The sequence below is a fragment of the Poecilia reticulata genome, chromosome 19 (assembly GCF_904066995.2).
Source record: "Poecilia reticulata chromosome 19, P_reticulata-male-v2, whole genome shotgun sequence".
In the NCBI taxonomy this organism is placed as follows: domain Eukaryota; kingdom Metazoa; phylum Chordata; class Actinopteri; order Cyprinodontiformes; family Poeciliidae; genus Poecilia; species Poecilia reticulata.
The window spans coordinates 1,145,499-1,157,911 of record NC_088848.1 but is presented as its reverse complement, the minus strand read 5'-3'; the positions used below and the strand labels follow the sequence as shown (position 1 = coordinate 1,157,911).

The 12,413-nt window shown below is 36.0% G+C and overlaps 1 protein-coding gene and 1 long non-coding RNA gene across 2 annotated transcripts in view; one reads left to right on the top strand and one right to left on the bottom strand.

Moving 5' to 3' along the window:
- The first annotated feature begins 3,053 nt into the window (after positions 1-3,053).
- Positions 3,054-12,413, top strand: part of gucy2cb (guanylate cyclase 2Cb) — a 19,129-nt gene continuing 9,769 nt past the window's right edge. Inside the window, exons 1-9 of the mRNA XM_008436277.3 lie at positions 3,054-3,255; positions 5,138-5,250; positions 6,842-6,909; positions 7,013-7,228; positions 8,114-8,223; positions 9,852-9,954; positions 10,420-10,531; positions 11,026-11,167; positions 11,260-11,342. Coding sequence (XP_008434499.1) covers positions 3,054-3,255; positions 5,138-5,250; positions 6,842-6,909; positions 7,013-7,228; positions 8,114-8,223; positions 9,852-9,954; positions 10,420-10,531; positions 11,026-11,167; positions 11,260-11,342 — 1,149 coding nt within the window. The remainder of the gene's footprint in view (positions 3,256-5,137; positions 5,251-6,841; positions 6,910-7,012; positions 7,229-8,113; positions 8,224-9,851; positions 9,955-10,419; positions 10,532-11,025; positions 11,168-11,259; positions 11,343-12,413) is intronic.
- LOC145549043 (uncharacterized) overlaps positions 3,123-12,413 on the bottom strand; it is a 10,676-nt gene continuing 1,385 nt past the window's right edge. Inside the window, exon 3 of the long non-coding RNA XR_014084961.1 lies at positions 3,123-3,212. This is a non-coding gene — a long non-coding RNA (uncharacterized LOC145549043). The remainder of the gene's footprint in view (positions 3,213-12,413) is intronic.

Genomic DNA, 12,413 nt, shown 5'->3' with positions numbered 1-12,413 from the left:
ATTAGGCTGTGACTTTTATTTTCAAACTTCTGCTTGAAATAAAAACTCGCTCCCTCTCAGGAAAATGACACGGTTCCTCAGCACACAGGAAGTGATGCGTCTGCTGCAGCGTGACTCTGTTTCCACGCAGCTGACAGATGTTTTAACTGCTTCCCATCCTGATCCGATAAACCAGAAGCTGCTGAAGCAACAGATCTGCTCACCTCAAACCTTCAGCGTCAAACAGGAGGAAAAGCAGCAGCTGCTTTTATCATGTAGAGGTGAAACGTCTGCTGCTGCTTTTTCATCACTAAATGAAAAATGAACAGAAAAGAAAGATAAAATACTGGTCTGCAGTCTGAGCCTCTTTAAACCTGTAGCTAAAAAAATACATAAAAACAACTGAGAAAGTTTTAAATATTTTAATACATTCACATCTTATGGGTTTTTCTAGTTTTTTCATGGGCAACTGCATGTTTTTTGTTTTTTAAATACATATTTATATCAACACCCTGCAGAAGAAAATGTATTCACCATCTTTTTGCTTTCAAGTTTTAATTTAAATAAAATAAAATCGTGGTTCTTCAAATATAACAACACATTTTCCAAAGTAAACATTTGTCTGAAATGAAAGCTGCTTTTCTTCAAAACGTCATGTAGCGTTTCCAGCTGTAAATGATTTTTATTTTGGTTTTATTGAAGGTAAAAACTTTGACAGATTTCTGGTTTATTACTTTAAACCATAAATCTGCCACTTTTTTCTCCTAAATTACACGTTAAACGTCTGAATCATGCGGAATGAATGCACAATAATGTTTACGGTCAGATACGGATCCATTTATGGTAAAGATGACGTCACTGTGACCCTTTCAGTATTTTATTTGCTGCTATGCTGCAAGCTGCCGCATGGGGGAGCCATTTCACCGGAATCAGAAAAAGAAGAACCAGGACGGAACCAGAACAGTTTACGTGACGTAAATAGATCCGCTTTAAATGTTTCCCGTCAAACTCCTCATTGAAACTTAATACGGTCATCATCTGACCTTTGACCCCATTAAAGCCTCATGTCACTTACAACAAGACATTTCTCTTATAAGTGATAATCTCTACTACTTTGTTCTAATCAATATCATAAACTTAAAACTGGCTCGTCCTGCTAAAATGATTCTTGTGATTCATTTTGTCTTATTTCAAGCGATCTAAGGTAATTGCAGTAAAAATTGGACCAGGAATAATTTTTATCAGTGTAAAACCGTCTGCGGTTCCCTTTGTTTCTGCTAAGATCTGAAACTTTGAATAACTGAAAGATAAATAATAATTTTATTACGGCAGACGCAGCCAGGCTGTTCCTGTTTTGTTATCTCTGTGCCGAGTTCAGATCAATCTGCTCTGCTCCTAATAAACACTCTAACATTTTTATTTTAGTATTTAAGACCTTCTGCATAAATCCAGCCATAAATTCCCGCTAACTACGTCAGAGGAATAATTTTTTAAATAAAACAATAAACCGTTAATAAATTCACTGACTGCATCCATGTTTTAAATCAACACCTTTAAATGACTTGCTTTTTGTAATTGCTCATTTGTAGCATTATTAATCATTTCTTGTAATTTGCTGTAAATTATATGCTTCTCCATGTGTGTCAGTTATTTTTCTTAATTTTGTTTTTACCAATAAAAGGTAAATACAGAAGAAAATTATGTTTTTTAAAAAGTATTCATGCTTATTAATATTTATTGTCCTTTATTCAAAATCAATTCAACTAAAACAAACTTTATTGATCCCAAAGGGAAATTAAATGTTGTTGTAACTCATATTAATTCACATTTTTCAGAGTTATTGTAGATAATGGCGGCTGTTAAAAGAAGAGCTCCTGTAGCAGTCCATGTTGCAGTGACTGCGAAGGTCCCTCTGACTGAAGACACTCTAATGAAGAGGATGGTCAGAGTTCTCCATCGTTATTATGAGATAATATCAATTAAATTAAAATAATTTATTTCATTATTCAAAATAAATAAATAAATAAAACAACAAAATACAGAAAACCTTACCAGGTATTTTAGCCTAATTTCTAGTGCTGATATTTTTATACACTTAAAATAAGTAACTTTTCAGGAACATGTAGAAGCTTGTTTTAAGTAAATAATTCTTTAATATTGATAAAAAAAATAAATCCACTGCAGATTATTTCACTGATAAAATTGGAAACTTTTCTTGTTATCAGTGAATTTATACCAGTGGAACCAGAACTTTATCAATATTTAGGAATTATTCAAATAAACTCATTCATCTTGCTGAAAAGTTACTTATAAGTTAGTTTTCTCTTTTTTTAATTTCAATAACATATTTGCAGTAAAAAATAGACCAAAAATACTTTGTAAGATTTTGTGTTTTTGCAGTGAAAATGAATTATAAAGTCTCTGTAAACAAAACTGTAAATGGAAATTATAAGACCGTTTTCACTGATGCCATTAATTAACCCACCTGCTTAGTTTGGGTTTTGATGACTTTGATGTTTTTAATGTTTTTATCTTTGCTTTTTATCTATTTATTAATTTCTTTTTATGTCTCTTTCTCACTGTTTACGTCTTAATGATTAAACGACGTTTAACTAAAAGGGGAGCGAATTTTAATGTTTATATCTTTTTTAATCTTTTTTTTTAAATCTCTTTCTCACTGTTTATTCACTGTCACATGCTGTTTTTATTTTAATTATGTAAAGCACTTTGCCTTTCTGCTGAAATGTGCTATACAAATAAAAATTGATTGATTAATTAATTGATTTATGGTTGATTGTTTCTGCAGCTCTGGTTAAATCCACCATATCTGCTGCTTGTCTTTCAGACTTTGCACAACAACCCGGTGAAGTCTCCAAGCCCTGCCTCTGCGAAAGGTTGAACATTAACGCGGCGCCGAGGAGAGAGCAGCTCAGAGCCACGGAGGAAGTTCGGATCCGACACCCGGACAGAATCACCTGGATTTGGGTCATCGGGATTCTCCGTTTTCAGATAAATTCACCTTTAACCTCTCCGGGGAGCATGGCGTGTTTCTGACCGAGCCGCCGGAGGGGAAGATGCGGCGGTGCGGCTGGTGGCTGCTGCTCTGCGCCTTCTGGGTTGGCGCTGCCCGCGGTCGAGGCAACGGCCAATGTATGGACGGGGTCACCATCAACGTGCTGCTGCTGGAGGACGAGGAGTCTCCCTGGAGCCTGAAGTACGTGGAGAGGAAAATCCTGGAAGCCATAGAGAAAGACACAGAAATCAACGCCGCAGAAGGTGAACGAGATTGAATTACTGCGATAAGATAATCAGCTTTACTGCTCTGTTTGTTCATCTCTCCAGCAGGAAAACAGAAAAGTTTTCACCAAACTGTGTAAATCAAGCAGAGCCAATTCATCAGGAACACAGATAAGACAGAAAGTGGCTGGTGCAATAAATTATTAGACAGCAGCCATTATGCTGAGTACTTTATGTTTTCAGTAAGCAGGTCAGTTCATGTGCAAGGTTAAAGCAAACTGATTTGGGCCTCCATACCAGCAGGGGGCGTCCAAGACCCTCAGCAGTCATGAAAAGTTGGTTTGTAAAAGTTTTATTAGGGAGTTAATATCATCTAAAATACATACAATGATTCTGTTTGATCGTTTTTATTCCCCGCTGTCAGTAATAACTCTGAAAACTACAAATAAATGTTAAAAACCTTTTTAAGAATGATAGAAATACAACACTGCTGCGGATCATTAAAGATGTTATAATATTTTTATTTGTGTTTTTGTACATTCATTTTAATAATCTGAAATGCAGAAACAGATAAAGTAGATATTAGCTGAGCGATCGTAGCGTGAAGGTGCCCGTTCTGCTCAGGGCCCTGAATAAGGTGGGAGCGGCCCTGCTGCACGAGAAATACGTTAAAATAAAGCAGAGATCTGGAAATAAACTCTCCTCAGGCTTGGTGAAGAAGTCTGAGAGTTGTATACATATTTACAAACATCTTCTGAAGAGAAAAAGGTTTTAATCCAAATCCAAACTATGAGTTTGTAATAATAATTATGATTCAAACTAAGCATGAAAATCTCTGACAAAAGCATCAAAGTAATTAAAATAGGATCAGACAACAAATCCAGACCCAGAATAAAAACTTTCTGATTAAACAAATAAACCAGAAATATAAAAATAAATTCACTGGGAGAGTTTCAGGTTAAAACTGAAAGTATGGCAGATAAATATTAATTATTTATCCTGTAAGTATTTTATAGCGTATTTGTGGTTTCACAATCCATTTATTTCATTTAGTTTTTCTTGTTCATGTTTTTATAAACTCTCAGACTTTCTTGATCTGCTTGTAAAAAATATTGTTTCTGTTTTATTTCAGTCAAAATTAGATTTTTTTGGGATAAAATCAGATCTGAAGGGTTCTTATCTATTATGTAGGAATTTTATCAGACAGGTCAACTCAATTTAACTCAGAATTTTTTTAAATTGTTTCATTTCTTTAAACAGGTGAAATCTGAAAAGTGTGGAGTATTTTATAAAACCATGTTTTGATCCGACTGTAAGCCAGCTTTCAACATCTAGAGTAAACTTCTGTTATCAATAGTTTGAGCAGATTCTCAGTTGGATTTTGGTCTGGACTTTGACTAGGACATTCTAACACTTGAATCAGCTGTGATCTAAACCATCCCATAATATTTCTAGCTGCCCGTCGTCCCACAGCATGATGCTGCCAGTTCTCTGCACCAGAACATCTGGACTCTGTTTACGGGTCAGGATTATTTTTAGAGGCGTGGAAGTAAAGAGGGATGAAAACATGTAAAAAAGTTTTTATTTTCAAGGGTCTTGAAAAAACAAATGTTTCACAAATGTATCAGGAAGAATCGGCTTTTTGTTGCTTCTTTAAAAAAAATGTTTATTTAAAAAAGTCCAGGTTTATTTTTTTTCTAATTTTTCTTTTTAAAAAGTTTTTATTTTCTTCTTTTCTTTTGAAAAAGTTTAGAGTTGTAGTTTTTTATCTTTTCTGTGTTTTAGTTTTTATTTTTTAAACCACAAACCAAAGGTTTGGGGATGTAACATAAGAAAATGTGTAAAAGTTGAAGAAATCCTCGTTCAGAGAGGATTTAAACGACTAACCTGTTGTGTCTGTTCCAACATGGCCGCCGCGAAGCGTTTGGATTTAATCTGACAGCGAACTTTGAAGGATTCAACACGACCATCTACCGGCAGGGCGGCTGCTACAGCAGCCCCTGTGAGGCGGTGGAGACGCTGCGAACCCTCACGGTCAGGCCCCTGCACTCATTTACACTGTAAAAAAACAACTACTCTCATGCCAAAATGGCAGATGTTAAGAAGTTAACGCCACAAAAATATTAAAAATAATAATTTGCAGTGATTGAAATCAGAGCTGAATTACATTAATAATCTGTTAAGGTTAGAAAATTTAAGTGTTAGTTTTGCTTTGAATCGTGTAAAAAGTAAAGCATAAAGTGACTTACGTCAAAAACAACCGACATAAAGTTTCGTTTTTCCAGAATCTGAATGTTTTATTTACAGAATAGTTTTATAACTATCACAATATTTTCTATTTTTTATCACTTTTTTTAGTTTAAGCAAATAAATCTGATTTATCTGGTTTTCTATGCATTAAACAAAACATTTTTGTTCTCCACTTTACAGTACTTTTCTACTCTGATTTTACAGTTTTTATGTAAATCCCACATACATTTTTGATTTGGAGCATTTTTATTGTTTATTTTCTGTATTTTCTAAAGTTATAAACCATTAGATATCCTCCAAAAAGGTTGAGAAGTTTCTTATGGAGCAAGGACAATGTGACACATCATATGACTCATTATTCTCCAAAGCATTTTATTAATAATTGATAGATTCATGCAGTGTAGTTAGAGAAATCAACTCGATCACCAGGAAGTCGGATCTGTGACCCAGAAAGTCAACAAGTCGGATCCGACTGAGGAAAACAACCAGATGAAATTCCCCTTCATTAAATCTGAGCTCATCTGTTTCTAAACATGATTCTTTCAGTTTATTCCTTAATTTTAACATAATGAATCCTGAGAAATTCACTGGTTTTTAGCTTTTATTGCTAATATTATTTAACATTATGCTGTTTCTAAAGTTTCACAGTCGAAAAACAACAGCAATAATTTGGGTCATTTATAAAAGTCAAAGTTTCAAGCTAAGAATTTAATTAGCACACTGAATGTTTAGCTTACCAACTAAACATTTAGTTGAAAAACTAAATGTTTAATTAGCTCAAAGATAAATATTAAGTAGATAATATTAAAGTAGGAAGGTAAGTATTTGGTTTACCATCTAAATAACTATTTATCTGATTTATTAAGTTCATCAGAACAAATGTTTCTGCATGATAAATAGCCCAGAAGATGATATCGTTGCTTTGAGATCATTTTCAAGGAATATAATTTTAATTCACATTCTCAAACACCAATAAACTTTAAACTCTAATGAACATTTAACACTGGAACTGGGAACGTTTTAAAAATCCACAATGAGCAAACAAAATATCAGAAACAACAAATTAAATGAGCTACGACATCTCAGTAAACAAAAAAGGGCCAGTTGAGACCAAAACAGACTGAAGATTTTTATCATCCAGTCTTTGGTAGAAAGAGAAAAACAATTGCAACTGGCCTGTGTAAGCTAATTACAAATGTAATGATAGTGAAGAAGAATCTGATGTTGACATGTTAGCATGCGGGGCCCAAATGAAAATCTGCTTCAGGCCCCATAAAGGCTTCGTCCGGCCCTGCTGAGCCTCGTCTATGCTGAAACCCAGAACCGCAGATGAAACTAAGAGTCCAACCCAACAGCTGTCTGTTCTCTCCGGCAGACCACAAATCAACTGGGCTGCGCTGTCCTCGGACCGACCTGCACCATAGCAACGTTCCCGCTAGTGGAGTGAGTTACGTCATTGGTGTGAAACAGCCAATCACAGCTCACTCCTGAGAGGTTTGGTTTCAAGCCTCCCTGCCTGGTTTCTGTGTGTTTTTTCTCCCGCCAGCGCAGAGAAAGGTTTTGGGCTGAGCACGCCCATCATCTCGGCGGGAAGCTTCGGCCCGTCCTGTGACTTCGCCCTCAACCTGCAGCGGGTTCTGCCTCCGGCCCGGAAGATCTCCCACTTCTTCAGCGCCTTTTGGCAGGAAGACAACCCACTGAAGCCCGTGTGGAAGACGGCCTACATCTACAAAAAACCCAACAACACGGAGGACTGCTTTTGGTCAGTGGCACCTCAACTCATCCGCTCATGATGATACACTGTAAAAACAACCCAGTTCGGGTTATTTTACCAACAAGGCCCTGAGTCAAAAGTGGACCCATCCGGGTTTTGGTTAACAGAACAGAACATGGCGGGTTTGACCCGGTGTGGATAGAGACTTATCACAATATGTCGGCCAATATCAGGAATGATTAATTCGGTTTTTTATTTTATTTTAAATACCTGAAATGCTGCCAAACTGAAGCTGTGGTATTTCCTGTTTTATCTCCATGTTATTTTTAAGCGTTAAACTGCTGGTGTGGAAGTTACTCAGCTGGTTGTTGCTAGGCAACCAAAGAGTGAGTGAGTTGCTAGGCAACCAAAGCGAGAGCTAGTTGATTCCACCAACCTTCAAAACTCCATTTGTTGAATATACATGTGTTCATACGCATAGATATTATTTCACGTATTATCTGATGATATTGATCATGTGTCTGCTGTGATACATTTTATTGATTTATAATAGAGTCAAGTTTATTTGTGTAAAACATTTCAGCAGCAATGCAGTTCAAAGCGCTTTAAACCATAAAACATTTTCAGAGCAGTAATTAATCCAAAACTGTACAAAATGTTTAGACATTTTGTATTTAAAATAAAAACATGTTTGTCTGTAAATCTGTGTTATTGCATTATTTAAATGTTTTTTCTTAAATGTATTGAATTATTGGTTTATTTGCATCTTTTAATGTATTTCTAAAAATCTGTGGAATGTCAGTTTCTGACCCGATTAATCGATTGTTAGTTATTGAAGTGCCAGCAGCAACCAATTAGCACTTCTGTTGCTGACTTCACCTTCACTACACTGTAAAATGTGTCTGTTAATTTAATTGTGAATTGTTTTTTCAGGTATATCAACGCGCTGGAAGCCGACGGCATCAAAAATGTTTCGGAGACGGTTCTGCGCGGACCAAAGGAAGTGGAAGCCGTTCTCTCACAGACTAACAGGACGAGCAACCGTAAGTTGATCAATGGCTGCCAGTCCACAAAGCCAGACTCAAGAGTTATGGGTATGACAGGAAGTATTTGGGAAAAATAGAAGATTGCACATAATTTGTCTTAATAGCCGTTCCCAACTCAGTAAGAGAGAGCTCTGCCTGTAACCTGGAGCCAGGTTGCAGCCAAATCGCCTGATGATGCGTATTTGACGCAGTCAATTTAATCAATTAATTATATTTTTGGCTTTTTAATAATGTAATATTTGGAAACTTTTTTTTTTCACCAGTGCTCTCGTTGTGATAACTGATTGCTTGTTTGCAGTTACATCTGCAAACAACCAATCAGGAGAAGGCGGAAGAGCAAAATTTTTCAGATTTTCTTATACAACATATTGGAACAAATATTTAAAAAACATATTTTTTATAAAAGTTATGTAAAGCAGCTTTAATACCAAACCTCAATATGTACCAAACATGATTTTTGTGTAATTATGCCCAACTAAAATATATTTAACGTCATATTTAAATGTGTTATGTGTGTTACATCCAAATGATCATTTTATATGTGAGGTAGTGTCTGCTTCATAGCAGAAACGCACTTTAAATAACATTTTTATGTAATTGTAAGTAATACAGTAAATACAGAGACTTGTGATTGGTGTTTCAGCTCCTGTTTACACATGAAAGCATCGTTTCACACTGTAAAACAGACCTTTAGCTTTAACTCCGGTTTATGGGTTGAATTGGGAAGTGAAATATAAATGTCTCCGCTGCTTCATGTCTGACTGTTGGGTTTTTACGTCTGACTGGTTTTTACGTCTGACTATTTGGTTTTTACGTCTGACTGTTTGGTTTTTACGTCTGACTATTTGGTTTTTACGTCTGACTGTTTGGTTTTTACGTCTGACTATTTGGTTTTTACGTCTGACTGTTTGGTTTTTACGTCTGACTGTTTGGTTTTTACGTCTGACTGTTTGGTTTTTACGTCTGACTGTTTGGTTTTTACGTCTAACTGGTTTTTTACGTCTGACTGGTTTTTACGTCTGACTGGTTTTTTACGTCTGACTGGTTTTTACGTCTGACTGGCTTTTACGTCTGACTGTTTGGTTTTTACGTCTGACTGTTTGGTTTTTACGTCTGACTGTTTGGTTTTTACGTCTGACTGGTTTTTACGTCTGACTGGTTTTTACGTCTGACTGTTTGGTTTTTACGTCTGACTGGTTTTTACGTCTGACTGTTTGGTTTTTACGTCTGACTGTTTGGTTTTTATGTCTGACTGTTTGGTTTTTACGTCTAACTGGTTTTTTACGTCTGACTGTTTGGTTTTTACGTCTGACTGGTTTTTACGTCTGACTGGTTTTTACGTCTGACTGTTTGGTTTTTACGTCTGACTGTTTTTTACGTCTGACTGGTTTTTACGTCTGACTGTTTGGTTTTTACGTCTGACTGTTTTTTACGTCTGACTGGTTTTTACGTCTGACTGTTTGGTTTTTACGTCTGACTGTTTTTTACGTCTGACTGTTTGGTTTTTACGTCTGACTGTTTGGTTTTTACGTCTGACTGTTTGGTTTTTACGTCTGACTGGTTTTTACGTCTGACTGTTTGGTTTTTACATCTGACTGTTTGGTTTTTACGATGTTTGGCTGCAGTGTTCATCATCTGCGGCTCGGTGTCAGACTTACTGGAGATGAAGAACGACTCCAGACTAGCCGACAGCAGCGACTTCCTCTTCATCCTCATTGATCTGTACAAGTCAGTCCTGACTCCACCTCAGCCTCTTTTCACATCTCCAGATTTAATTTGCTTTAGCACCTTTTTCTCTTTTATCTGTTTATTTCTGCTGTGTCTACTTTACTGGTTTTTTTATTTTTTTATGTTTATAGCAGGGAAACCTGGTTCTCTCTGTAAAGTGCAAACATTATTAGAAAACAAAAGAAAAGCCATTTACAGAGTCCAGAAGCCAATGTACAATTAATAATGGTGTTCAATAATATTAACTGTAATTAAATGACTGGAGCACAAAGTTAAAGGAGGACAAGATGTAAGAAGGAAAATATTTATGGGTAAAAACGCCTACAAGGCATTTTACCAGAACGCTTCACACTGCAGCCTTTTCTCTGGTAAATTTGTTTACCACATAAAGGATTTGCATTTGAGTTTATCTGTTAAATATCTACGACCTGCAGAACGTAACTGTATTTTTCCTACTTAACTCAGTGATATTTACTACAAGAGCCCGTCGCGGCCGGAGATGAGGAACGTTCTGGTGCTGACCATGCCCAACTCCAGGCGGTACGACATCAACGCCGACCTGAAGGACAACGACACTGTGAGGAAACGGCAGGAAAACATGACCACCTGCCGCAGATTTATACATATACAGATGTTTTTCAGTTGCTGAAATAAATAAGGCTTGTTAACAGAGTATGTAGTTAGAAAACTAAATATTTAGTTGGGAAACTAAATATTCATCTTGCTAATTCAATATTTAGTTAGTATTTCCAGTTGATAATAGGTTAATTATGAAAAAGGGATTTTACTGATGAAGATTTAGCTTGCTAACCAAATATGTATGTAATTAGCAAGCTAAATATTAATTTGTCAAAATAAATTAGTTTGATGCTAAATATTAAGCATCCTAGCTAAATATTTAGTTAGAATATTAAATATTTTGTTCTGAAGCATTTAGCTCAGCACTAAATATTCACTGGTCAGTAAGGGGAAATGTGTTACTAAAATAAAAGCTGAGTGTTGCAAACTTGGTGAGTCTGAATTGCTTCCTGTCCTCTTCATCTTCATCATCTTTTCTTTTCCTCCCTGCAGATGAACGACTACATGGCTGCGTATCACGACTCGGTGCTGCATATAGGAAACGTGATGCGAGAGATCGCCTCCAAAAATCAGTCAGAGATTCAACAAATGGAGTTTGTGAATGTGAATTACTTCAGAAATGTTGTCTTTAATGGTAAAGATGAGGAATAATGGCTCGGTGTGTCACAGATGTAGTTCCGTACTTCAAAACGTGTTAAAGTTTGAGTGTTTTCATTTCCTGCCCAGGAATTGCAGGAGAATATAAGTTAGACGAGTACGGAGACAGAGACGTGAATTTTTCCATCATGTACACAACAACTGACCTCCAGGTAAACTTTCCTTAACTCACGTCTTTATTGTAAAGTTTATTTTCTCAAAAACATGTTATATGACTTGAAAAGTGATGATTTTGTCTGCCAGATCTCACAAAGAAAAAAAATCCTCCAAACATCAACATGTGAAAAGCTCTGGTCTGATCTGGGGATTATTTATAGATGAATCGATTAATTAATCGTCAGCATTAAGGGATTACCTGGAGATTTTTCCAGAATTTAAGCAGATGAAACTTAAATACTGACAGATTTATAGTCAGTGTACATGTTTGGGTTAATTGCTGCTCTGAATTTATTAATATAATTAATAATTTCATCCCTAATTGAAGCCTAAATGTAGAATATTGACCCTGTACTGATGGGTGAAAATTCTCTTTTAATCTGAACATAGTTTTTATTTTTCCAAATAATTTAAATAGTTTGTTCTCATATTGCTCCAACCTGGAAAACAAAACACCCAAACGTGTCACTGAAGCATCAAAACTAAGCAAACGATTAATTGGTTTATGATTAACTGTCAATTAATGGTTTATTAGATTAAAATTAGTTCCAGTCGATTAGTAACGACCGCACTGACCGTGTTTCCGCGTAGTAGTTTGGCCGCCATCCAGCAGAGGGCGCTGCTGGTCATTCTGAGCGTAGCATGGCTTACACATAGAATTAAAGATGGCGGCGCTGTTCCAGAACAGCAGGACAGAAAAACGGTCCATGTGGGATGAAAAGTGTATTTTTTGCGGTTCTGTTTTAAAATATAAAAACTCCACAAACTCCTGAAGTTTCATTTTAATGGCGCTTCATTCAGTCGAGCTGCGTCAACGTCTGCGCTCCTCCTCACTGACCCAATGACCTTCGCATATTATCTTTTACCTAATATGTTCCTGTTTGTTGTATTTTATTATGTCTGAGTTTAATGATGTCAGAAACCACAAGTATCTGTTTATTCAGTCAGTTTTTAACAGCTGACACAATAAAGAAAATGGCCGCTTAACTAAACAGTCGATTGATGAGATCAATCAACTTTAGATAGACTTATTAATCCATAACTAGGATGCCGAGTTGAAACCAATT